Source organism: Sinocyclocheilus anshuiensis, unplaced genomic scaffold (genome assembly GCF_001515605.1).
Source record: "Sinocyclocheilus anshuiensis isolate Anshui unplaced genomic scaffold, SAMN03320099.WGS_v1.1 scaffold535, whole genome shotgun sequence".
Lineage (NCBI taxonomy): Eukaryota > Metazoa > Chordata > Actinopteri > Cypriniformes > Cyprinidae > Sinocyclocheilus > Sinocyclocheilus anshuiensis.
This window is the reverse complement of record NW_015551063.1, coordinates 480,252-508,181: the sequence shown is the minus strand read 5'-3', so window position 1 is coordinate 508,181 and position 27,930 is coordinate 480,252. Positions and strand designations below refer to the sequence as shown.

The following is a 27,930-nucleotide window of genomic DNA, read 5'->3' as shown; positions in this document are numbered from 1 at the left end:
ATATTGAAGTTAAGGCACCAGAATTGGACATCAACGCTCCAGAGTTTGACATTGAAGGACCTGAGGGAAAAATCAAGGGCCCCAAATTCAAGATGCCATCAATCTCTGGTCCAAAGATTTCTATGCCAGACGTTGACTTCAATCTGAAAGGTCCAAAACTGAAAGGTGATGTTGACGTGTCCGTTCCTAAAGTGGAAGGAGATATTAAAGCACCAAAATTTGAAATTGAAGGCCCAGAAATTGAAGGACCTGATGGTGGTTTTAAGATGCCAAAAATGAAAATGCCATCATTCGGCCTGAAGGGTCCAAAAGTGGAGGGTCCAGATGTTGATGTGAAGGCACCAGATGTGGGCATCAAAGCTCCAGAGTTAGATATTGAAGGACCTGATGGAAAAATCAAGGGCCCCAAATTCAAGATGCCATCAATCTCTGGTCCAAAGATTTCTATGCCAGACGTTGACTTCAACCTGAAAGGTCCAAAACTGAAAGGTGATGTTGACGTGTCCGTTCCAAAACTGGAAGGAGATATTAAAGCACCAAAAGTTGAAATTGAAGGACCTGATGGTGGTTTTAAGATGCCAAAAATGAAAATGCCATCATTCGGCCTGAAGGGTCCAAAAGTGGAGGGTCCAGATGTTGATGTGAAGGCACCAGATGTGGAAATCAAAGCTCCAGAGTTAGACATAGAAGGACCTGATGGAAAAATCAAGGGCCCCAAATTCAAGATGCCATCAATCTCTGGTCCAAAGATTTCTATGCCAGACGTTGACTTCAACCTGAAAGGTCCAAAACTTAAATGTGATGTTGTCGTGTCCGTTCCCAAAGTGGAAGGAGATATTAAAGCACCAAAAGTTGATATTGAAGGCCCAGAAATTGAAGGACCTGATGGTGGTTTTAAGATGCCAAAGTTCAAAATTCCATTATTTGGATTGAAGGGTCCAAAAGTGGAGGGTCCAGATATTGATGTGAAAACTCCTAAAGCCGATATTGAAGTTAAGGCACCAGAAGTGGACATCAAAGCTTCAGAGTTTGACATTGAAGGACCTGAAGGAAAAATCAAGGGCCCCAAATTCAAGATGCCATCAATCTCTGGTCCAAAGATTTCTATGCCAGACATTGATTTCAATCTGAAAGGTCCAAAACTGAAAGGTGATGCTGACGTGTCCATTCCAAAAGTGGAAGGAGATATTAAAGCCCCTGATGTGGATATCAAGGGTCCAGAGCTTGATTTTGAGGGACCTGAGGGAAAAATCAAGGGTCCCAAATTCAAGATACCATCAATTTCTGGCCCAAAACTTTCTATGCCTGATATGGATTTCAACCTCAAAGGTCCAAAACTGAAAGGTGATGCTGACATGTCCGTTCTAAAAGTGGAAGGAGATATTAAACCACCAAAAGTTGAGATTGAAGGCCCAGACATTGAAGGACCTGAGGGTGGTTTTAAGATGCCAAAGATCAAAATGCCATCATTCGGACTGAAGGGTCCAGATGTTGATGTTTCAATTCCAAAAGTTGAAGGAGACTTTAAAACACCAGATGTTGGTATCAAGGGGCCAAAACCTGACATAGAATTGCCTGAAGGAAAAATCAAGGGCCCAAATCTCAAGATGCCATCAGTATCTGGTCCTGAAGGCCCTAATGTTGAGGTTAATTTTCCAGAAACAAATGTGAAAAAGCCAAAATTCAAAATGCCCAAGTTTGGATTTAAAGGGCCAAAGATTGAAGCACCCGATGTTGATGTCAAACTTCCGAAAGGATCTAAAGTGAAAGGTCAAGCAGGTGTCAGTTTGGAGGGTGATGTCAATATGCCAAAAGTGGAAGTTGATTCTTCAAGTATAGAAGTTAAAAGTCCAGAGGGAGGATTCAAGATGCCAAAATTTAAAATGCCAAAATTTGGTTTTAAATCACCCAAAGGAGAAATTGATGTCAGTGTACCTAGTGGTGATGTTGGTTTAAATTCACCTGATATTGACATCAAAACTCCTGATCTTGATGTTGAAGGACCTGAGGGACAAATCAAGGGCACCAAATTCAAAATGCCTTCTTTATCTGGTCCAAAGATTTATATGCCAGATGTAGACCTCAACTTGAAAAGTCCAAAAGTCAAGGGTGATATTGATGTTTCTGGACCCAAGATTTCAGGTGACATAAAGGCTCCAAAAATGGATATTGAAGGACCTGATGTTGATGTAGAGGGCCCAGAAGGTGGCTTCAAGATGCCTAAAATCAAAATGCCATCATTCGGACTAAGAGGTCCTAAAGTGGAGGGTCCAGATGTTGACATCAATCTCCCCAAAGCAGATCTTGACATTAAAGGACCTGAAATTGATGTTAAAGCTTCTGGTCTTGATATTGAGGGACCTGAGGGGAAAATCAAAGGTCCCAAGTTCAAAATGCCTTCCATATCAGGTCCAAAGATATCTATGCCAGATGTCAGCATAAAAGGCCCCAAAGTCAAGGGTGATATGGATGTTTCTGTACCAAATATTTCAGGGGACATAAAAGCCCCAAAAGTGGGCATTGATGGTCCTGATGTTGATATAGAGGGCCCGGAAGGTGGCTTTAAAATGCCTAAAATCAAAATGCCATCATTTGGACTCAAAGGTCCTAAAGTGGAGGGTCCAGATGTTGACATCAATCTCCCCAAAGCAGGTGTTGACATTAAAGGACCTGAAATTGACATCAAAACTCCTGATCTTGACATTGAAGGACCTGAGGGGAAAATCAAAGTGCCAAAAATCAAAATGCCATCATTCGGACTAAGAGGTCCTAAAGTGGAGGGTCCAGATGTTGACATCAATCTCCCCAAAGCAGGTGTTGACATTAAAGGACCTGAAATTGACATCAAAACTCCTGATCTTGACATTGAAGGACCTGAGGGGAAAATCAAAGGTCCCAAGTTCAAAATGCCTTCAATATCAAGTCCAAAGATCTCTATGCCAGATGTCGACTTAAATCTTAAAGGCCCCAAAGTCAAGGGTGATATGGATGTTTCTGTACCAAAGATTTCAGGGGACATAAAAGCTCCAAAAGTGGACATTGAAGGTCCTGATGTTGATATAGAGGGCCCAGAAGGTGGCATCAAGATGCCTAAAATCAAAATGCCATCGTTTGGATTCAAAGGTCCTAAATTGGAGGGTCCAGATATTGACTTTAGTCTTCCCAAAGCAGATGTTGACATTAAAGTACCTGAAATTGACATTAAAGCTCCTGATCTTGACATTGAGGGACCTGAGGGAAAAATCAAAGGTCCCAAGTTCAAAATGCCTTCCATATCAGGGCCAAAGATCTCTATGCCAGATGTCAACTTAAAAGGCCCCAAAGTCAAGGGTGATATGGATGTTTCTGTTCCAAAGATTTCAGGTGGCATAAAGGCACCAAAAGTGGACATTGAAGGTCCTGATGTTGATATCGAGGGCCCAGAAGGTGGCATCAAGATGCCTAAAATAAAAATGCCGTCATTTGGACTCAAAGGTCCTAAAGTGGAGGGCCCAGATGTTGATATCAATCTGCACAAAGCAGATGTTGACATTAAAGGACCTGAAATTGACGTTAAAGCTCCTAAGTGGTCATTGAAGGTCCTGATGTTGATTTAGAGGGCCCAGAAGGTGGCTTCAAGATGCCTAAAATCAAAATGCCATCATTTGGATTCAAAGGTCCTAAAGTGGAGGGCCCAGATGTTGACATCAGTCTTCCCAAAGCAGATGTTGACATTAAAGTACCTGAAATTGACATTAAAGCTCCTGATCTTGACATTGAGGGACCTGAGGGAAAAATCAAAGGTCCCAAGTTCAAAATGCCTTCCATATCAGGGCCAAAGATCTCTATGCCAGATGTCAACTTAAAAGGCCCCAAAGTCAAGGGTGATGTGGATATTTCTGTACCAAAGATTTCAGGGGACTTAAAACCTCCAAAAGTGGACATTGAAGGTCCTGATGTTGAAATAGAGGCCCCGGAAGGTGGCTTCAAGATGCCTAAAATCAAAATGCCATCATTTGGACTTAAAGGTCCTAAAGTGGAGGGCCCAGATGTTGACATCAATCTCCCTAAAGCAGATGTCGACATTAAAGGACCTGAAATTGACATCAAAACTCCTGATATTGACATTGAGGGATCTGAGGGAAAAATCAAAGGTCCCAAATTCAAAATGCCTTCCATATCAGGTCCAAAGATCTCTATGCCAGATGTCAACTTAAATCTTAAAGGCCCCAAAGTCAAGGGTGATATGGATATTTCTGTACCAAAGATTTCAGGTGATCTAAAGGCACCAAAAGTGGACATTGAAGGTCCTGATTTTGATATAGAGGGCCCAGAAGGTGGCATCAAGATGCCTAAAATAAAAATGCCGTCATTTGGACTCAAAGGTCCTAAAGTGGAGGGCCCAGATGTTGATATCAATCTGCACAAAGCAGATGTTGACATTAAAGGACCTGAAATTGACGTTAAAGCTCCTGATCTTGACATTGAAGGACCTGAGGGAAAAGTCAAAGGTCCCAAGTACAAAATGCCTTCCATATCAGGGCCAAAGATTTCTATGCCAGATGTCAACTTAAATCTTAAAGGCCCCAAAGTCAAAGGTGATATGGATGTTTCTGTACCAAAGATTTCAGGTGACCTAAAGGCACCAAAAGTGGACATTGAAGGTCCTGATGTTGATATAGAGGGCCCAGAAGGTGGCATCAAGATGCCTAAAATCAAAATGCCATCGTTTGGACTCAAAGGTCCCAAATTGGAGGGTCCAGATATTGACTTTAGTCTTCCCAAAGCAGATGTTGACATTAAAGGACCTGAAATTGATGGTAAAGCTCCAGATCTTGACATTGAAGGGCCCGAAGGTGGTTTAAAACATGTTAAGCTCCCCAAATTCAGAGGTCCCAACTTTGGAATAAAGCCTTCAGGTGGCAGTCTTTCAATGCCTGAAAAAGATATAGGGGCGAGTATTGATGTCAAAAGCCCTGATGTCAATATCAGTGAACCAGATGCAAATATCAAGGTGCCAAAAATGAAAAAATCTAAATTTTCGCTTGGAGTCAAGAGCCCAAAATTGGATGCAGATATTCCTGATGCTGGTGGTAGTGTAGAAGGGCCTGATATGAACATAGATGTGAAAGGAAAGAAGGGTAAATTCAAGTTGACTAAAGGGAAGGGGAAGTCTAAAACCTTTGATGGCGATATCAAGTTGGAGACAAATGAACCTGACATACAGATGAAGTCAACCAAAGTAAAGAAACCTTTTTTTGGAAAGTTACATTTTCCTGATGTGGAATTTGACATCAAATCTCCAAAAGTTAAAGGTAGTTCATCTGCATCTGGAACTATAAAATCGAATGTTGATTTGCCTTCTGCAAGCCTTAGAACTGATATTCAGACACCAGATGCAAGTTTGGGTGGTCTCGATTTCAAAACAAAAGGGGGAAAAATCAAAATGCCAAAAGTCGGCATCTCTGGCTCTGAGATAAAAACTCCTGAACTGGATGTTAGAGATGCAACATTAGATCTTCCGCAAAAGTATTTTCATTCCCCAGATGTCAGTGTAGCAGGATCAGGCATTAATGGAAAAGGCAGGGCTAACATTGACATAGAAGGTAAAATACAGGATGTTAAGTTGACAGTGCCTGCTGTAAATGTCCATGGTGGTGCTTTAGATGCTGATTTAAATCTCACTGAACAAAAAGGAGTAAAAGGGAGCATTGAAATACCAGGCTTTAATGTAAGAGGACAAAAAGGAGAGACTGCAAGTGGGTTAGACATGAAGCCAGATGCATCATTATCTGGTGTGATGGAGTACCAAGATGTTAATGTAACCTTTCCCAAAATCAAAGTACCAAAGTTTGGTGTTGCATTGCCTAAAGTAGGTGGAGGAGAGATGGGAGTTGATGTAGGTTCATGTGAATTGGCTGCTGGTTCTAAAGTTAGTTCCCAAAGTCTGGAAATGGAGAACACTGATAGGAAAAGCAGTGGTGGAAAAGTGAAAGTCAAAATGCCAAAATTATTTGCCAAATCTAAATCTAAAGGTGGCAGTGCAGCTGATCTTACTGTTGAGGGAGAAGGTGTTGATGTTACAAGTAAAGGTGGTGCAAAGGTGTCTAAGGAGTTGAGCCTTAGTTCTGGGGAATTGACACGTGGCAAGTTAGCAGTAGAGGGAAGTTCTGGGTTTAAAGTTTCACCAAAGAGTAAATCTGCCTCCCTTGACCTCTTCAAAAAAACACAACATCACTCATCCTCTGTAAGTGATGAGGGAGGTTTAGCTTCCCCTGTTTCTGCTGAAGGCCACTTACAGGCAGAGGGTGGCAACGTTTCAGTTGATGTTGGAGAAAAGGTTAAAGGCAAAAAAGGAAAGTTGAAGTTTGCTACAATTGGAGGTTTTGGCTCAAAAAGTAAAGGTTCATATGAAGTGACAGATGAAAATGAGGTTAGGATTGAGGGTGCTGGTGGAGTTGCTCAGTCTTCAAAGAAGTCCAGAATGTCATCATCATCTAGCAGTGATAGTGGTTCAAAAAGCAGTTTTCGGCTACCAGATCTCGAAATAGCGGTTTCGCCAAAGAAATAGGTTTCATGCTATTATCTATACACAGTATATTCACACACACTTTTTTTCAGTCTAGATGACTGTGTAAATCTGTCTTTCATTTAAGCAATGGTGCACTGCCATATTGACTGTTTCTTCAATTCCCACATATGTTCTTTACAGGCATTGATATATATATGTATTTTTTTTAATCACAATTTAACTGTAAATAGGAGAAAACTGTTATGTAATTTTAGTTTTGTTTTGTAGATAGGAAATGCAAATCCAATCCAACAATGTGTGTAGTTAATATAAAAATCATCTGTCATCTGATAACTTGTTCTATTTTTGTACCTTTGAAAATGTTTGAAACTCTGTTGTCCTTTCTAAAATTGTCTGGACACATTTAAATGCAAGAGGAATGATTTTAGTTAGATTTGAAAGGATTTTAAGACTTAATCTTCACGTATATATTTAGTGCTGTATCATATGTACTTATCACATATGAATAACTAATTTGAGCAGTGATAAACCAGATCTTATTAGTGAGCACAATGAAGTTTTAAGGGCTGTACAAACTGTAAATAAATTGATTCAAAACGAATACATGGGATAACATAAATTTGTGTCCCAAATATTATCACAGTTCAGATATTATGGAATTTATTATTTGAGATTATAATCTTCTAAAGTATTTATATGTAAGACTATTTTTCAATGATTGCTTGAGTCTCTTTAAAATGCACACCAGGAAGCAGCTGGCAAAAGCTGTGACATGCTTTGATTTTTAATGGTTTCTAAGGCATTTTTTCTTGGTTATATTTTCCACATTTCTTTACATCCGGTTGACTCTCTCTCTTCCTCTTACTAAATTTATGAAATGTTGTGCTGTCATCATGTGGTGATATAACTACAGGAATGCTAATGCCAACGGTAAAACATTAATATTTTTGAAAAGGCATAAAATGTGCATTGCTCTTGTAAATAATGGGACATTTAGGCTGCAAGTTTCTAACTTTTTTTCCTTGTATCATTTGCAAAAATTTAAATAAAGTGATCAAATATCAATATTTGTTTTGAATGTGACTCAATTGCATTATAGTGCTAAAAATGTACATGATTGCACAAATCTGTATTGTAATGTAAAACCACATACAGAACAGTTTTGTTGGAACGGAACATTAACATCACAGAACTCCTAAAAACAAGGTTGCATTTCTTCAACCGTGTTGAATCTGACCATTGTGCTTTTAGCTTTCTATGAATACTTTGATAGGAGCCAACACCAAGAAAACAGGAAATGGGCTTTCCTGTCCTGCTTCTTCAAACCAGTACTAAGGAAGGAAATGGTCAGGAAATTCCTTTGAGGGAGGAAAGTGTGGTTTGTTTTGTATGCAAATATTCATTTGCAGACCTGGGATGAGAAAACCGGTCATCCATTTTATGGTTAGCTTGAAATCTATGACAAGCAACATAAGCTGAGAGGAACAGAGGCAAGGACCCATATTGTTCATATTTTGTTTGAAAGGTAAGACATTAAATTATTGTCTTTTACTACTGACATTGCAAGGAATTGAGTGGATTAGGCTGAATTTCTTTTGTTTTTGAACATGTTTGATTCTGAGACAATCTTATGCGGATTCATACATACAAATTCCCAAATTTTTAGTGTACTGATTTTCTTATGATTCCTGGTCACTCCAAGTCTGTCAAATTTTAGGAGGGGCAATATCATATAGAAATTACTAGAAGAAAACTGGTTTCCAATTTGTATGCTTCACATCACAGAATTTTTGCTCAGATATGCCTGTTTGTTAATCAAAGCCATGAAAAGAAAAACTACATGTATTACGGTAGTAATAAAAAAAATAAAAATAATTGGGAGTAAAAAAAAAAAAAAACCTGCATTAAGAGCCAATGGGTTTGGAGTGTTGTTCCTTCATCATTGCTCCTTTCTTGCAGCTGGATATAGAATTATGATTATGTTTGATTATGTGGTTTGCAGGTAGGAAGAGTCTATCAGGTAGGACAGATGTTTGTGAATAATACAGTGAGCAGCAGTCAAGGCTGACATCTCTTGTATCAAAGAGACTTAAAACAGATGGTGTCCTTGACTCCTACAGTAATAAGAGGCTATGCATTTATTTCAGCTCATACTAGTGTGTACTAGTTTTGCAGCAACCAAATTATTCACCAATATATGTCTTATTCCTTGTTTTCCAAGGATGTATATATTTAAATGGTCAGTTCACCCAAAAATGAAAATTCTGTCATTAATTACGCACCCTCATGTCGTTCCAAACCCGTAAGACCTCCGTTCATCTTCGGAACACAAATTAAGATATTTTTGATGGAATTCAAGAGCTGTCTGACCCTGCATAGAGAGCAAAGGTACTACCACGATCAAGCTACGAGAATACTTTTTGTGCGCAAAAGAAAAAAAAAAAGACTTTATTCAACAATTCGTCTCCTCCGCATCACCCTAACTCCATTTTGGAGAGTATCCACTGAACGCAAACAGCGTATGTTGTTCTGTGTCAGCCGCACCACACGGATACGCTTTCTACGTTGTTTGTGCTTTGATTTGAACGAAAACAACATACGCTGTTTGCGTTCAGTGGATACTTTCCAAAATGGCACTAGGGTGAAGACGAATTGTTGAATAAAGTCATTATTTTCTTTTTCTTTTGCACACAAAAAGTATTCTTGTAGCTTCGTAATATTACGGTTGAACCCCTGATGTCACATGGATTATTTTACCGATCTCCTTGCTATGTTTCTGGATGTTGATCGTGGTAGTAACCTTGCTGTCTATGGGAGGGTCAGACAGCTCTCAGATTCCATCAAAAATATCTTCATTTGTGTTCCGAAGATGAACAGAGGTCTTACGGGTTTGGAACGACATGAGGGTGCGTAATTAATGACAGAATTTTCATTTTTGGGTGAACTAACCCTTTAATGTATGAACTTGGTATACTTGGGTCTCTTTAAGGGCAGAGAGGACAGATATAAAGCATTTCATGTAATAGCAATGTATTGAAATAAATTAAATGCACGTTACAGAAATAAAAATGCTGATGCAATCTTTCTATAGCTTTGAAATGCTTTACATATAAAGTATAAAATGTTGGGTGTACCGGAGAAAATATGCTATATAAAACAATGCACCTTAGCTCGGAAATTACCATGGTTTGCTCTCTATGCTGTCATATTTAGTACTGTTTGTAAATCTTTGACCCTCAATGTTTAGTTATGGATATGTTAAGCTATATACATTGAAAAATTGTTGGAGCTTATATGAATACTTATAGTAAGTTTTCAAGCTACATTTTTTTTTTACATTCAAGCCTGTAATTTGTCTAATCGACCAAGATGACATTTATCTTGCATTCATCTTGCTAAAATTTAGAAACTGATTTCTATTTATCTGCTGTAGTTTCATGGCCATATTAAGGTAGAGCTGCCTTTTTATGTAATTAACATAAACAAATATGTTATATTTCACTCAAACGTTTTACAAAAACTTCAAATAGCTTCAGAAGGACATCATGGAATAATTGTACAGATTAACATTATTCACCTAGACTACCTGTCATTTTAGTGTAGCTTCAAATGAGATTAGTTAGTGCATCCAAAGGAAATTCATTGATGCCCTCCACCCCCTGCTGTTCACTGCTTACATAATGCATCAAGGCATAGACATTTCTAAAATGTAGAATGCTGGTAATTAAACACAAAAGTGAGGTGAGAGAACAGCTGGATGACAGACTTCTCATCAAAGTTTTTAGATTCAGAACAACTAGCGATGACTTACATTAAAAGTTCTGAATCTGTGCAATGCACAAAATACTACAACAAATTTGTCAGTGTAAATTCAGAACCATTATACAAATAAATGCACGTATATAATAACATACTAGATATTTTTCGAGTCTTGTGCACAGGTGAACTCATTCTTATTAATAATACCTAAAAAAATACAGGATAGAGGATACAGGGTGCAAAATATTTCACATTAGGAAAATATTGTCAGAACAAATATTCTGAAACAATAAGCAAGTACATTATATATTATAATAAAAGCTGATATTGGGCAAAAAAATTACATTTACTGCATTTACTGCTTTGATTATTTGGTGCATATCACCTTAAAACAAGACCTATGGCTCTCTCTATTCCTTTTTTATGTTTTGATTTGCAAATTTGTCAGCGGATCAAAGTCCCTCTAACACACTAAGGAATTAAGCAAAGGGAGCTCCTCACCAGAACAGATACCATATAAAGGATGATGGCATCCATATTTTCAGCATAACAATAGAACAGCCAACTGAAGACACTGCACATGAATAAATCATTATCAGTATCGGCAGTATAAGACCAGAAAATCTTTGGATACAAACAGACAATGCGCAAAAATGATCTAAATCTACCTTTTCTAACAGGATAAACACAACCTCTCAAATGTAGAAAATGAGTTAGTGTTATCACATCCCAGCGTACAAACATCAACAAATATTAGTATTGTGATAAATATTTGTTTTGCCCTACATACATTTTAAGATTTTTTTTTGTCATGTTCAAAATAGAAACCATAATTTGTTACCATCGACAAAATCAAGCAAAATAGCTTTTATCAAATTAAAACTGTTGATGTATTCAAAGAACACTTTTGGGTATACCATTGAAAATGCATGTAGGTTTCTTTATTTACAGCATTCTTACCGTGATTTTACAGAACATAGTGTAGACATTTCCCGAACGTTAACTTGAGATGAAATACTAACTGGTGCACAGTCAAAACAGTGATACACTTTGGTGTTTATCTGTCACTTCGGCTTGAGACAGACAGGGAGAGAATATTTTTTCGGCATGGTTTCCTTCGCTGAGAGGCTGAGACCATCTCCCTCGGGATCCCTTCAGATGGGGGGACTGTGCGAGAAGACATGTCTATGAGCGAGAGAGAGCTAGAGCGAGGGAAAGAGCATGTGTGTGCACACAGAAAGGAAAGGGGCAGAGTGTGAGTGCGAGCGCAGATGATGCTGCTCGTGGAAGGAGATGGTGCAGGTCTTGGCTTTCCTTCCTGTGCTACAAGATTTTCCCCACTAAGGTTTGACCTCTGCGTCCTGTCAGTGTGGCACGTCAGCTTCTCGGGTAAGAGCTGTTCGTTATTTGCTGCTGGAATCAGAGCAGGTTGCTGTATGCGTTCCTAATTTTCTGTGTTGTGTGTGTGTCGTATGTGCAGAGAGACACAGAACGACAAAGGGAAGGGAGGAGGGTGGTACAGGCAGAGGATATCATGTGTGTGCTATAACTAAGGACAAGGAGCAGACAGAGTTGGAGAAGAAGGGAAATAAGACACAAGGCAGAAGCTGCAGACACCGTCCCTTTATTGGCCAGAACCGGCAACAAAGACAAAAGAGGTAAAGCCTCTGAAGCCGAGACTCAGGCGTTCTGCCTCGTTACTCCTCGGATTCCATGTGCCACTGGCGTCTCATCGAGGGCGAATAGCATGTCTGTGTCTGGAAAAAAGGAGTTTGACGTGAAGCAGATCCTCAGGCTCCGCTGGCGCTGGTTCAGCCACAGCACACAGACCTCAGCTGGGAATGGGGGCTACATCCAACAGGAAGGTTTTGACCACCGGGGAACACCGGTCCGGCTGAAGAGTCACTCCCGGGACAGAGGAGGACTCCGCAAGAGCAACAGCCCCGTGCACAGCATTCTGGCACCGAACCCTGGACCCACGCCTGTTTATGCCAGGCCAGGCGATCAATCATGGCACCAGCAAAACATCATCCAGCACCTCCAAGCCAGCGAGGAGCAACTTCCCAAGAGCAACTCACCTTGCAGTGCCAGGAAAGAGGAGGCGAAGAGCAGCCACGAGGATGTGAAGAGCAATCCGGAGGATCCCTGTGAGGAGGAAGCCACAGACAGGTAAAAAAGCTCAGTGCAGAAATAGAACCATATAACCAGATGTGTGAAGAGGTACACATGCAGGGTGGAAGCGACTAAGTTTTGCCTGTAGGCATGAAAAACTTGCAGTTTTTAGATGAAAATCCTATTTTTGCCCTTCGTGCGGTAATGAAAACAGTCAGTACTGTGCCGAGAGATGAGCGAGGTGTTATTTTGGGACAGAGTGGATTTACGTTAAGCCCCAGGGAGCGTCAGGATTGAGTACAAGTACAGTATTTAACTGTCACTTTATTCTGGCTCATTACGCCAGTGAAATTCGCTCAGAAATGACAGTTTGTTTTATTTTCATTGGCTGTGTTGCCAGTACTCAGGGCCTCCGCTGACACATTGGTTTGGTATTCGGAGAATATCATTTTTCAGTCAACTCCACCATTGCAGCTGCCACCGCTGCTCACCTGGGAATAGTTCATTCACATGACACGCGGGTTGTAGAAGCACAGCTCTGAAATACCCACAGATAAATTATTCATCAAGCAGACATCTCACAAAACACAGAGGAAAACATAGAGGCGTCTGGAGATAGCCGGCAGTATAACACATTCTGTAAGCCGTGACGTGGTTCGCTCTTCATTTTAGCAGCCTGCATTTTCATAACCTGAAGCAGGAATATTTCACGGCTTGTTAATGCATGCATTCTCTGACTTATAAATGCTACAGAGAGGATACCATTACATCAGAGACAATTGGCGCAAGGGCTATAAATTTGGGAAGGGCAACAGGATGAATTATCTTTAGTGGGGATGATATTTACACATCAGTGCAGTTCGAGAGAAAGAGAACATTTCATTTTCTTGCTCCGATCGATCAAAATTTACGAGATTATAAAGCCCTACTTGCACAGACGCTTTCAATTCACATCTTAAGTGCTGGATGTTTAGGAGAGAAAGATCTTGTTATTATTATTATTATATATTTTTTTTACCACTGAGTGGCTCTGTCTAGCATAATTTCAACGTAAGGCAGGAAGTAAACATCTCTTCAGATAAGGAAGTGGCAAGACTGACCCACACTAAAAGATGATGTCATGAGAGATAAAAACAAAACCACACTTTTCTAAAAAAACAAAAACAAACAAACAAAAAAAAACCTGCCAATAGCCCATTCCATTCTACAACTGATGAACAGTTTTGTCTTTAACGCTTACATATAAAGCCCTATACATAAGTACATAAGACTATATGTTTGTGTTTAGACAGAATTTCTAGTGAGTTTATTAACCCTTGATTAAGAATAATATATTTGTAGAGTAAGGGATTCAAATATGCTGATTAATTAATCACATATATTTGTACTAGCTGAAAAAAAGCACCCTAATGGTCATTTAAATGTATTGCATTATTGTTTTTCAATATGCCTTTATCTTATTGCATTGCATTTTTCAATTGCATTTTATTTAGCAATTCATGCATATAGACTAACACTGTTGTGTCCCGTTTTTCCCCCTTCATTTGCAGTAAACAGATTTTTTTTATTATTTTGTATTTTTTTACATGTAAACATATCCTGCATGAACGGCTCTTTATTCATTCAGTCTTGCTTATTCTGGTGGGGAGCATTGCCTGTAGTCGCAGCTGGGGCTGGACTGACCACAGACCTGCAAATAAATGCCTCGCATGGGTCAGAGGGCATTAAATACATACTAGATTAACATAGTCAGCCATGGGTTTGTGGCACCCACTGAAGCTCTGCTATGTCTCCTGCTATAGGCACATCTCTCATGGATATTTATGAGTCTATTAATATTTTAGTGCATGTGCGGCGTTGCTTTTTATCCATTTATCTTTTAACAGTACGGTAATAGAATCAATTCAGGTCAAAGACAATAAATAGATCAGGTAAATCTGGCAACAATATTCCTTATTGAACCATCTTCACGTCAGTCTTATCTGCATTGCTTATATTCGCAAGACATTAACTCTCAAACATCAAGTTTTGACCCTTTAAAAGCTTATATTAATTACTTTGCTGGTCTGAAAGCTTTCTTAGTGTTAATAGCCTTGTTCACTGATTGATATGGTCTTGTGAACTTAAGTACCATCACTCCATTTTTCATCTACCATGGAAAATTGCTATTTTCAGGCTGAAATGACATTAGCTGCAACATTAAAACAAATTGAAAATTTAATCTTATACACTAGAAAATAATTTTTAACCACTGAAAATGAACTGCTGTATTTTTCATGAGTACCACAGTGAGGATATCATGTGTTGTGTTATGAATATTTAATCAGAGAATTAGATAGAAACAAAAGAGATTTGATCCCTTAAGACTCTCCCATCATGTGCTTTAAATGATCATACCTCAGAGCCTCTAGGTGTGCAATGATACATCTGCTGTTACATTTGTTTGTTATTCTGTGTTTTTCTTCCCCGTCCTTTTATCACTTTTCATTTAGTATGCGTAAATAAAGCATAAATTTGCCTTACAGGCACAATGTAATGGAAATGAGGCCTTTAATGTGCCTCTAGACTAGGGATTGTGTTGTGCATCTCTGTGTGTGAGTTAATAGTGCGATCAGACCAAGTTCCTCAATGCACATTTTTACCCAAAGGGCAAAAAATAACTATTCATTGGTTTATGCGTTTTATTGCCTTGTATGACATTCATCAGTAAAGGAAAGCTAACTGAAGAGGAGGTGGTAATGCATTAGAGTGCATTTATAAAGCAGAAAAAGCGAATATGTATATAAAATGAGCTGAATATAAATATTAGTACTCATTTGAGTTGTTTTGAAAATGCAGAATCAGAAGGCTTGTATTCTGCACTTATGGGTGAACTATTTAGGACTTAACGTATTCATCAATTAACACAATCATTCAAGCACAAATTGTTATCATAGCATAACAGTCCGGCTTGCATCATTTGCCGATCCCATTTCCCCCTCCGTCTAAAAATGATGAAAAAGCTTAGAAAGAGTCTGTATTGACATGCAATGTCTCAAAACACAATGCACAATTATGTTAACTTTTACATTTATTCAAATAAAGCACATTACTAGGAAAAGTGCCAAACATGTCATGTTTAATAGTGTATGTTATAAAACATGTAGGCTATATCAGATATAATACTCGTAGATTTCATTACCAGTGAAACGTCAAACCGGTGGAACGTCAAAATTTTGTGAGGCAGCCAAGTAATGAATAAAATATTTTAGGGAATAAATTAATCTGGATTCAGCCCGGAAGCTGTATCAGTATGGGAATTGATGAAAACGGCTGAATACTATGTTTAGAATGTTTCTGTCCAGCTTCTGTAATATCGAGGCGTCAGACCTGCTCAACATAAATTATTCAAAGGGATTGATGAAATATCCATCTTTTTTAAGGGTTATTTTTCAAACAGAAAGCGAGATGAAGAGGCGTATAATATATGCTGAAATTACAGGGGTCACGGGGATTTTGTAATGATGAACTGAACCAGTAAGAGCATGTAGGTGGACGGCATGCTGATATCCCAAGCAGAAATGTGTGAAATGTATTGTTTTTCAATCAGTTTAACATCAAAACTGGAGATGCTGAAAATATTAAGAAAAACTCCAACCTTTTGCTCTAGTTCAACATGCCAGTATCGTACTAAATCTAACATGTAGAATCTCTAGCTGGGCTTTTAAACTAGGCCCATTTACTAGAATAGACACTCATTTCAAGTAAATTCATATTTCGTCTGTTTCTGATTTTTTTTCAAATGGCCGAGCAGAGAGAGAAATGTTTGGTGTCATACAGTACATATCCCTGCGGGCGTAAAGGGCTTAGGGCCATGTTTGTGATCTGTGTTACCATTTCTTCAACTAGTCTGACAAGCTGACAGCATGCTGGCTTGCAAAGGGTCATGGGGTGTTCAACTAAAACTACAACACTGTTATGTGCAAATTAAAGTTCATATTAAGCATATATCACAAACTGGACATATTATGATTGGTTATGCCACAATGATAAAATAACAACAATAAAATAAATAGAGAGTCATCTTTAGGTATTTTTTAACTGGACTAATACTAATACATCTCTGTATCTAAGTAGATGGCCACATGTTGCGTGGCGGACATGCTAACATGTTTGATGAAATGCTAATGACCATTCACTAAAGTTTTGAATGCATTGTAATTATTTCATGAAATCCAGTGAAAGGTTGAAAAGGAGTTCAAAAGGAGTACTGCCTAAGCTCACTGTAATTACCCGCTGGAAGTAATTTTGCTGAAGGATTATTGGAAATCCTTTTGCAGTTTCAATAGCTGTACACAGAGAAGCCATAGACTATACAAATGGATGTTATGCATAAATGTAGGAAGTATTTTGTGTTTTAGATGATAATATATATTTAAATACATTTAGATTACAATTTTTATAGTCCTTAATCATTTGTTAATCTGTCAATTAAAGAGTGCACATAATAATAATGATTTACTGTAGTATAGAAGTCTTTCATAAAAGGAATCGCATGCAGTTCTATATGGCTTACATACCATTTTATCTTATCAGAAAAATACATTCTGAAAAAATATATTCAGTGTATTGCTAGCTGAGCAGTCCTTGTGAAAAAAGACCATCCCTTTCTTTTGATGAATTGCTGTCTATAAGAGGAATTTTGGCCCTGGCCCTTTAATAAGGAAACAGCAGAGACTTGAGTCAGCAGCTGTTACGTTGAATGATATCTCAATTTCCTCTCAATTGCTTTGGAAAATAATGACACCATCTTGTCCTAGGATGAGTAGAGCTTCATTTCAGGAAGAGATTTATAGTGTCTTCATAAAGCATTGACAGGTCAAGAGACATTGTCCAGGTAGAGGAATGGAAATGTAGTGTGAGAGGGGAGAAAATACGCAAGAGGCGAGTTCAATGTTGAATGTGTTGTGCATGAAAGAACTGCACAGAAATGCTAGTCAGTTTAAAGTATTAAAATCACTGACGTTTAAAGAGATGGAGCAAATAAATACTGAATACCATTTCTAACAAACATTGTATTAATACTGGCTTTTCAAAAGATTGCCTTACAGTCTTTATAAATCAAGATTTATAGCTTTTTATATAAATCAAGATATTGGTTTAAAGCTTGTGGCTTACTGATTAATCAGTGAATTAAGTTTTTATGTGTTCAAAAGAAAGCATCACACAAAAGCACTGGAAATATCTAAACTTCACAAGAGCTTTTATAACAATTTTAATAAAGGGCAGCTGGTTAAATACAACCCAGTGCTGGGTAAAATAGGGACAAACCCAGCAATTGGGTTGTTTTGACCCAGCGGTTAGGTTAAATGTTTAACCCAACCTTCTGAGTAGTAACCCAACCCTTGGTTAAATACAACCCAATTGCTGGGTTTGTCCCTATTTTACCCAGCACTGGGTTGTATTTAACCAAGCATTTTTTAGAGTGCAGCTAATGCATTAATCTGTGTATAGTTCAAGACGGCAACAGACTGTTATTCCAATTGGGCAGAAAGCTTAATAGCCTTAGTTTCATATCACATTTACATGAATATCTAAACAAAACATCTGTTTTACAGTTCATCTATAGTGTTTATAATGTTTGCACCGCTATAATGCATATACAATGTATTTGTACATATTTGTGTACAGTAGTGACACTCACATCCTTCTTTTTGCAGTAGAATATTGTTTGTCTTTCAAAATGCAGCTATTAGCATAATTATTGATAATTCAGGATTTGTTGTCATTTGAGATCAATACATTAAAGCCAGGCAATAAATTATCCTAACACTGCTGAGTGTTCCGCATTCAATCAAATTATAATTCAGCTTTTCAACATGTCTATTAGCCTCAGCATAATTGGTAGATGTTCATAATTTGCATCTGCTGAGAATAGGATATTAGAAAAATGCACACTTAGCAAACATCTGGCTTCATTTTTCTTACTGAATATGATGGGGGAAAACAGATTCATTTTACAACACAACAGATTCACACATTGTGTATATTTTAACTACCCCATTTAAATTTACTTCTTGATGTCAATCACTCTTAATGCATGTGACTTTCCTGGGTGCTGAGCTGCAGCTTTTCCTTTGAGGTTAAGAATACAGCACTGTAGCATACTGGAGGCAAGCACTATTTACCTTGAAGATGGTAAGCAATTGTGATAAGACATAGTCTGAAGATAAAGAAAAAAGTGCAATACTTATAATAAGAAGAGGTCTGACCTGGAGGTTCTATAGCACTTTGAAAAAAAAAAAAAAAACATGCTTTCATCTTCGCACCTGTTCGGCTTCTGAAGGGCTGTGCGTGGGTTACATTTACAAATATCCTTCGTAACTTTATCTTTTTTTCTGAAGTGTAGCTAAAATGGTCTCGCATGGTAGATAGAAAAGAGAAAAAACCCTGAAAGCAAAACAATTTAGCAACATGTACTGTGTTTTTGTGAACAGGATCAGTTCTACAATGAGCAAAGTAAAATGTCTTTAATGCAATTCACCATGTTTTAACTACCACATGGAGAGGGTAATAACACTGAATATTAAGACATATTGATACACTAGGTAACTGTGCTTCCACTGTTTCCACAAAGAGGCATGTTTATATTCAATGCAATCTAATTAAAGGCTCTGAAGATCTGTGACCTGTATTGCTGCTCATAATGTTTTTGTTGTTGTCTCATTAATAAGGCATTCACAGAAGTTGTTCACAGAATGTGGATTATTAAAAGCCAATTTCAGGCAATTAACCTTTATCTTAAAATGCAATGCATCATCAGATGACACTGTTTTGATACTGAATGGGTGCGGGAATATTAATGACTATTAAAGCTCAGTCTAAGAATCAACATGTTAAAAAAAAAACACCTTCTTTTGGCATTACCCACTTATTTAAATGTATAAAGCCATAGTCTAAAGAAAATTCCAGTCAGTAAATCTATTGATACATCCTTGCTCACTTCAGCATACAGTACAGGCATTAACTTTGGGGAAGGAACCAGCCACACCTTTGATCTATTCAGTCTGGATTGAAAGTATGCTGACAGGACTAGACTTTTTGACAAGTGGAATTCATAAACACTGTAGGTAGGCACGTTGAGGCAATAAGTTATTTGATTGCTAGCAGCAGCAGCAATTTTATGTGTTCACAGTCACAAAGGGCTATAACTGTTCAATAGGCCTAGTCTACATGGCTTTTCTTGTTAAAAATATTTGGATGGCTAATAGCAACAAATGTGGATAGGGTCATTATTACAACAAAATTATAAGAAGCCTATATACTCTGGCTGCAACCCTGTGATGTTTCTTTCATTGTTTTAGGTATCTAACCTAGGAACGTAAGGGAAGCTGATCGTTAAAGCAAAATAAAGCCCGTCAGGTATCACTTTCATGGGATTTATTTTGCAATAATGGCCAGCTTGACTGTACATTATACCAGATAGGCATTTCTATTATATTTGATACATTTATCCTCATTGTATGGACCAATCACCAATGTGAAAGAATATTTCTTAGAATCAGGGCAGGGGCGTAGATTATGCGGGGGACGCGGGGGACATGTCCCCCCACTTTTGATATCACGTAAATTCATCCCCGCACTTTTTCGGGCAAGTGTGTTCGCATAGAGGTTTTCAAGAGCCGGTGTGAATAAATATATATTTAAATTCAAAGAGACAGGATAGTCTGATCTGATGTTTTATTCGGACCCAGAATAAGGCGAGATGAACATCACGGAACGCAAAACACTCATGCAGTGTGTGTTTCAATCATACTCGAAGCCGAGGGCGCTCTCACGCACAAAGTCATACCAGGAAATTCCTAATATGGACAAAAGCGTCCAGCTATCGCTGTATGAAAACAGTTGTTTTCACAGAAAAACAGAAACGTTTGGAAACATGAAGACATTATAGTTATCTGATTTCTAAGCCAATTAAAGCTAGAAATTAGAGAAAAATTGAAGTTGCCTATACACTACCAGTCAAAACGTTTTGAACAGTAAGATTTTTAATGTTTTTTTTTAAAGAAGTCTCTTCTGCTCACCAAGCCAAGAGACTTCTTTATAAAACATTAAAAATCTTACTGTTCAAAAACTGTTGACTGGTAGGTTATATAGATTACAGAAATGTTATATTGTAATGTTTTATATCTATTAATATAATGTTTTATATAACATTTCTGTCCCCTTCACTTCTGAAATGATGGCTACGCCCCTGAATCAGGGGGTGTAAGGTACACAAAATGACCGTTTGTCACAGTTCGGTATGTTTTGGTACAGCATAATTAAAAAAAAAATGTTTTATTAAAGAGTGTGTCACTGTCTGTAAATACAAAGTCTGTCAATATTGCAACACTGCAGTTTATGGTGCTGTTGTTAATGGGGGAAGATATTTGATACGCTTACCCATTCGGATGCAAAATATGTTAGCCAAATATATAGTTTACCTTTACTTTTATTGTGATCGCGTTTTACTGAGCCCCGTCTTGAAGCGCATGCGCGCGCCGCCGCCGACGCACCTGCATTGGAGTTTGCGAAGTTAAACAGAGATTCGCTGTCAGGCTGTTAGCCTTTATGCAAAATGGAAATACTCGCGTCAATTTCAAACATTTACAGATAAGTGTACAACCATAAGATGTAAACTGTGTGCTGAGGAAAACGCGTCACAAACCAAACGCATTAAACAACACGCATCTAAAAGGAGGGCCAGTCGCATATGGTTTATGCTTTAGTTTGAAGCGCTTAATATAAAGCACATCGTCCAGCCCGGGGTCGTCACATGTCCTTCCAGACGCTCCTTCGTCGAAATCACTGGCCGCGCCGTTCTCAAGCCCGCACCTCTGCTTACTCTAACCCTCCCGCCGTTCCTCACACTAGCACCCAGCTTCTGCTCACTCAAGGCCGCCGTGTGTGACGCTGTTTCGTTGTGAAAGCGAAACTACTTTGTTTGGCCTTCCAAAAAATCACAGCACACCTCGCTTTTTCAGACCGATGAGCTTTGTAAAAATCAATGCGTTTCAGAAAGGCGGGGCATAGAGGAGAAACAATAATGTACATTATGTGGAAAATAATGTGTTTTTTGAACCTTAAACCGCATAAACACATTTCATTACACCAAATACACAAAATACTGTTCTTTTTAGCAGCATCATATGACCCCTTTAAGACAACATGGATCGTGCACAGTTTCAGCAGCAGAAATCAGTGAGAAATTCCGCAAATGCAGTGGTTCAACAAAACTGTATTCGTTTGCTACACATGCTCGACAAACCGCAAAATACGTGTACCTTTAAACCCCCACTCACTCAGAATAACATTATTTGTTTGTTTATTTATTTTTTAATTCAGTAAATGTCTCTTCCTTTCATTCCAATTCAAATTCCAAGTGGAAATCCCTCAAAACTTTATTTTAGGCAATTTTTTTTACTCATACTCAGTTTATTTATGCCCATTTTGACAAATGACTTAAGAAACACTTTCTGAGTGCTGATGGCTGGATATTTATCTCTTATTCAGACATGCGCGTTGATTGCTGGAATTGAGCAACTGAGCAGATAGAAAACAGTTCCTTCAGCACAAATCCTGGGGCTTACATGAATAAAGATCCATCTTAAAAATGAGGTTGAGCCCCCCACTGTAGTCAGTAGCCTACATCAGACTAAAAGGACAGTGGGTGAAAATTCTGGAGGAAGGAAGCCCCAGTTAAGCTGTCTGGGCGATAAAGATGATTTCTACTCATGGCTTTGAGCGAGCACAGATAGCTGTAATCCTGGTTTAGAAGTGAGCTTTATTCATCTTCACTTAGTTTATTGTTATGGAATTGTCTGTCAGACACACAAGGCATATTATTAGGATTCTACATTTTACTATGAACTGAAGAATTCTAGACACGCCAGGTGCTTTAATAGATACACAAGGCATTTAAGGTCAGAAAATAAAGTGCCTTGCGGACATTGGCCTGGTATTTTAGAATGATTTTTGAGCATACTATTTTGTCTCAGCATCTGGATGGTGCTGATTATGGTTGTAGCATTTGAAATATTGACAATAATTAGATTAGACTCAAAAGCAGATTTGTTTACATTGACAATGGGAAAACAATCTTGTTCAGTGACATTTTGGAAAAGGCAAGCAAAATGGACGAAACCCCCACAGACACACAGAACTGGATCAGTTATTCTGTTTTAAGCGGGAAAGCACTGTTGTGCAGTTTCAACATAATGTGTGCACTGTGCATCACTGAATAACAAAGCATGCTTCAGGAATCGAGAAAGAGGCATTGACGTGCTGTTCCATGAGGAATAAGACCCTGCCAAATAAAATTGCTTAGGGCTGCTTCAGTATGTTTGCAACCAGCTAGCAGCAATTTCTTGAAAGGTCAACCAAATACATGCGCAGAACGCATGTGAGCAATGATGCTGATACATATTCTATTATAACATCCTCGAAAAATCCTTTATACCTGCTTTAGCAATTCCTATTCATATTTGATTGACAACTGCACCACTAAAATTGAGAAAACATGAATATAAATGTTTTTATGCTGTTTTTGTTGATTGTATTGATCAAAAACTTAACATATACAGAGCTAGTGCACTTTATCAAATAGCATTTTTTAAATAAAAAAATATTCGAAGCAGATGTACTGATAATGATAAGCATCTGTTTCGGAGAGAAAGGGAATGATGTGTAAAATCTGGTTAAGCACTTTGCGGTGCTCCACATATAACATGCTCTCTGTGTCAGGCTCTTGAAATAGCTTTGAAGAGTCTGTTGGCAGGCTCTTGTCAAGAAACACTCAGGTAACTGCAACAACTGCCCACTTGTTATTGATCTGGGTGAATAGAGTGATACAGCTCAAGTTCAATAACTGCTCAGATGCTGTACTGATATGGAGATAGGATGGGTTATGTAATGCACCAGATAACACAACAAATAGATGTCTATAAAAGTCCTCCGAGTATGAAATATGTCATACAGCAGTTTCAACTGTTGAGCTGTTTATTCATCCTGTTCATAGTGCATAACTATATGAAGATTTATTTAGCCAGAAGTAGTACTCAAACCTGTGTATTAAAAACAACAAATAAAAGAGATAAAATAAAATAGATAAACATATCAAAACAAGGCGAAATAGAACTTCATAAAATTATGAACATTTACATTTGCAGCAATGTAAATGTAAGATTAACACACATAGATATAATGTGTAGGAAACTCTTGTTATATATTATTCAGGGGTTACGAAAATTTGTTTTAGTTGCTTTACATCAAGTTTCAGTGGCATTGTGGCACATAAAGGCCCTTTATATAAAAAGCCAATTTCACAGGCAGAAAGAAAACATTTTCAGTAAATTTACAACCTTTCAGAAAGTGTTAAAGAAGCAATTTGGTTCTCTGATAGTGGTAGACATAAAAGTCCTCTCAGCATTACTTTGAGCAAAAGTAATGCATCTAGGTTTTACAACCCCTCTTATGTTGTCTTATTTCTTATTCAGTACACCCAGCTCTGTGCCAAAATGTAGTTATAATGTCAGTGAGATAAATTACCCATCTATTTAGCATAAAAAACAACCTTATAATGACCAGAAGGAGTCTGGGACTGGTAGCCTTTGCTGTCCACACAATCGAAACACATGGTTATTAATGTCTAAATGTCTCACAGCTGCAAATGCAATTCGGCATAATGTAAAGAATCTAATGTAAATTTAGTGTAATCTTCAACACTTGATTGTCTTGCGCTTCATCAGTAGGCACTGGATCTAAAACCAATAACCAAAGCACCACATAGAGGCAAAAATGAAATATTTAATCTGAATATTTGTAAACATTTTTTTTCAATGGTGTGTTCAACCATTCACTTGGGCCATATAAGGTATCATTATCACAAAACAATAAAAGGGAAGCATGTAAACATACAAGATTTTAAAAGTATATTTCACCCAAAAAAGACAGTTTGCTGAAAATGTCCTCACCCTCAGACCATCCAAAATGTAGATGAGTTTGTTTCTTCATCAGAACAGATTTGGAGAAATGTAGCTTTACATCATTTGCTCAGCAATGGATCCTCTGCAGTGAATGGGTGCCGTCAGAATGAGAATCCAAACAGCTGATAAAAACATCACAATAATCCACAAGTAATCCACATCACTCCAGTCCATCAGTTAATGTGAAGTGAAAAGCTGCGTGTTTGTAAGAAACAAATCTTTCATTAAGCTACAATATGAGCCCTCTATCCATAATATTACTTCCCTCATTGAAAAAGTTGGCTTGTCTGATTCAGGAGAGAAACATGCACAGATTAAGCACTGTTTACAAGTGAAAATGGTCCAAAACAGTTCTTAACAAGTTGGTGGATTTTGATGTGAGAGGACAACAGGGGATGGATGTTTTCACTGGAGGAAACGTTATTATGGTTTGGCTAGAAGTAATGATTTAAAGTAAAAAATGTGTTAATGATGGATCTGTTTATTACAAACTTGCAACTTTTTGCTTCACAAGATGTTAACTGATGGATTGGAGTGGTGTGGTTTACTTGTGGATTATTGTGATGTTTTTATCAGCTTTTTGAACTCTCATTCTGACGGCACCCATTCACTGCAGAGAATTCATTTATGAGCAAGTGATGTAATGCTAAATTCCTCTAAATCTGTTTTGATGAAGAAACAAACTCCTATATCAAACTACATCTTGGATGCCCCTGAGGGTGAGTACATTTTCAGCAAATTTTAATTTTTGGGTGAACTATTCCTTTAAGCAGACTGGATGCTCTATATGTAAAATAGCAGGCTATTTGATATGATCCGTCAGCCAGACAACCTGAGTTTGGCTTTGCATGTGGCATTAGATCATAGCAACCCTAGGACAATTTTAAATGTTTAGAAGTCAACCCCCCTCCGCTTGTAAATATCAGTGCGATCACCAACCCCTGACAGCTGACCAGAGAGATAAAGATAAAGTATTCCGTATGAGAGTCACCTTGCTCATCTAGCCAATTCACGTCAAGCAAGCTCCATCATATTAAATGCGCCAACTGACTACTTATCAAATGTATTCTGCTATGAAGAGAGAGTAGAAGTATGTACTCTGGAATTAATGTGATGTATACGGCAGTATGCTTAAAAAACTAGCTCATATGATGGAACATATCTGCCTTTAAAGTCGAGGACACAAGGGCGAAATTCTGCTTTATGTGTCCCTCTAAGGACAGAGTCACAGTTCACAAAACCATTGATCCAGTGAGCGCAGCTTTCGGTGGGATTTACTCTGCAATTAAAACTTTTACGAGATCATAACGTTTTATCAGGTGCTAAATATTCATTCCCAGCTTTATGATTTTGCAACTCTTTTTAAAAGATGAAGTGGACAATAGGATGTGCAGATATTAAAAATATCATAATGGTCATGCTTTTTTTTGTTACGCAAATCTTTGTTGATGGCGGTTAATATAACCAGTCGTTCAAAGCAAATAATTACTTTTTTTAAATTTTTTTTTTAAAAGCCCTTCTCTATACAGACAAGTAATCAAAATGCACAGCTCTACTGTAGGTCCCTGCAGCAGTTAGACTTTTTAAACAGTGTTGTGGACTGGTTAAATGTCAGCCACGGATTTGTTCCGTGAAGGACAGCAAAATAAAGGGTTTAGATTGTTTGCTGTGAGTCGGAGGGATTATTCAGATGCAGCACAATGGCTTGTAATCTACCGGTCTGCAGGGAGAGCAGCTCAGAATTTACATTATCAAGGCTCTGTGAAGAGACCAGATCCCCACAAAGTCCTGTGCTTCCAAAAGAATAAATAAAGAAATAAAAACAGCAGAGTTTGTGCAAATGGTAATCTGCCCCTTTGGAAAACTCTGGCTTTCAATCCACTTATTTACGGAGTTTAATTCTAATGGTTTCAATTTTAGCTCTCACAAGTGTGAAGGAAGATATACACAGAATGACTAATGTCCATTTGGGAGAGAGAAAAAAAGTGTTTTTATTACTTCTGCACAATATATAATTCACGCATACAGAAAACTGCATGAAACAACATGGTGACAGTAATTGGCAGAGCTTGTTTTTGTGGGTGCAAACTGCATAAATTGGATCAAGCCATCAAATAGTATAAAATTGTGAAAGTAACAGTGATAGAGCATATATGACAGAGTAATAAAGGCTATAAATTTGTTCTTTTCATTATGACACAAACAGCATGCATGCTACTAAGTCATTTTCCTACATTTGGCAGAGGAAATTGATGGAAAATGGCACAAAATTGTTTCTTTTAATTAAGTTTGCTCAAGCTAACCGCTTTTCGGAATAATATTACAATTTATATTAGAAAGCCTTGCCTGTTTAATTTGTCATGGGTGAACCAACTGAAGCGCCGCTGTAGGACATAGTAGAAGTCAAATAATTCATTAACTCTGTATGTCCAAATAATAAAAACCTTTCAGGCATATGTACACAAATGATGGAAGGACAGTTCACCAAAAATGTAAATTCTCTCATTATTTCCCCACCCTCATATCATTTTCAACCTGTAAGCTATTCTTTCTCGTACCGAAAACGAATGTTTTAAGAGTGTTTTGGTTTATGGAGTCCAAGGCATCACTCATTGTATGAACCAAATAAAGGAGTTCATACAGGTTTGGAATGAGATGAGGGAAGCAAATGACAGAATTGAATTTTTAGGTGATCTATCTCTGAGTAAACAGCTATTAGATTTAGAATAATGTTCTATAAACACCACAGTTTGAAACGCACATGTCCGTGACTCTGCTTTGCTGCAACACAAACACATTTTCTCCAACATGACCTGTCACTCCGTGGAGCCTCAGACCTGATGGGTCAGTTGAGGGGAAAATAAAAAATGAAGTTACAGGTGGACACAGCAGCTTGTGCAGGTGTTAGTTAAGTTCCCCCGTCACCCACATAGATCAAATAGTCATATCAAACTGACAGAAGCGCACATTGCTCAGTCCCAGCTCAACTCCGGTCTTCCTCTTTCCCATAGGTTGGCTTTGAGCGGTTTCTCTAGGATGAGCTCCAACTGCTCTGATGAGTTTTTCCAGGCCACGAACCATGCGGAACAGACCTTTCGAAAGATGGAGACCTATCTTCAGCACAAGCAGCTGTGTGATGTACTTTTGATAGCTGGAGACCACAAGATCCCCGCACACAGGTGAGTTTCCACCGAAACAAGTCATCTTACTTTCAAATATCCTACTTTCACTGCAAAAACAGACAGATCAACAGGGCAGAAGGGAACGCTGCTTAAAATGCAGTGCAGTACTTTTCCAGAAATCAATTGAAAAGAGACATTTATCATTCTTAGACACAATCGAACTATTAGACAGCTACTTAAAACTAAATGCTAGTATTAAAGCTTTTATTTAACTCTTAAGCTGTTTCATTGTCTGTTGAGGAAGTACAGACGCTCCTCTCGTTGATCGCAGAGGAGCGGATCCAGCGAGCTTGATGGGGCGAAGTGGAATGAAAAAGTTTTTCAGGAGTCGCGGCAGTAGAGGCGGCGCAACTATAACGAC

At 38.1% G+C, this 27,930-nt stretch overlaps 2 protein-coding genes across 3 annotated transcripts in view; both read left to right on the top strand.

Moving 5' to 3' along the window:
* The window catches only part of ahnak (AHNAK nucleoprotein), a 37,755-nt gene extending 30,177 nt beyond the window's left edge, over window positions 1-7,578 (top strand). For both annotated transcript variants that reach the window (XM_016451829.1, XM_016451831.1), the window contains 2 exons: window positions 225-3,416; window positions 3,599-7,578. In XM_016451829.1, coding sequence (XP_016307315.1) covers window positions 225-3,416; window positions 3,599-6,550 — 6,144 coding nt within the window. In that variant the 3' untranslated portion in view covers window positions 6,551-7,578. The remainder of the gene's footprint in view (window positions 1-224; window positions 3,417-3,598) is intronic.
* A 3,725-nt stretch (window positions 7,579-11,303) lies between these two features.
* The window catches only part of LOC107661997 (kelch-like protein 4), a 30,240-nt gene continuing 13,613 nt past the window's right edge, over window positions 11,304-27,930 (top strand). Inside the window, exons 1-3 of the mRNA XM_016451832.1 lie at window positions 11,304-11,659; window positions 11,751-12,439; window positions 27,399-27,566. Coding sequence (XP_016307318.1) covers window positions 12,018-12,439; window positions 27,399-27,566 — 590 coding nt within the window. The 5' untranslated portion in view covers window positions 11,304-11,659; window positions 11,751-12,017. The remainder of the gene's footprint in view (window positions 11,660-11,750; window positions 12,440-27,398; window positions 27,567-27,930) is intronic.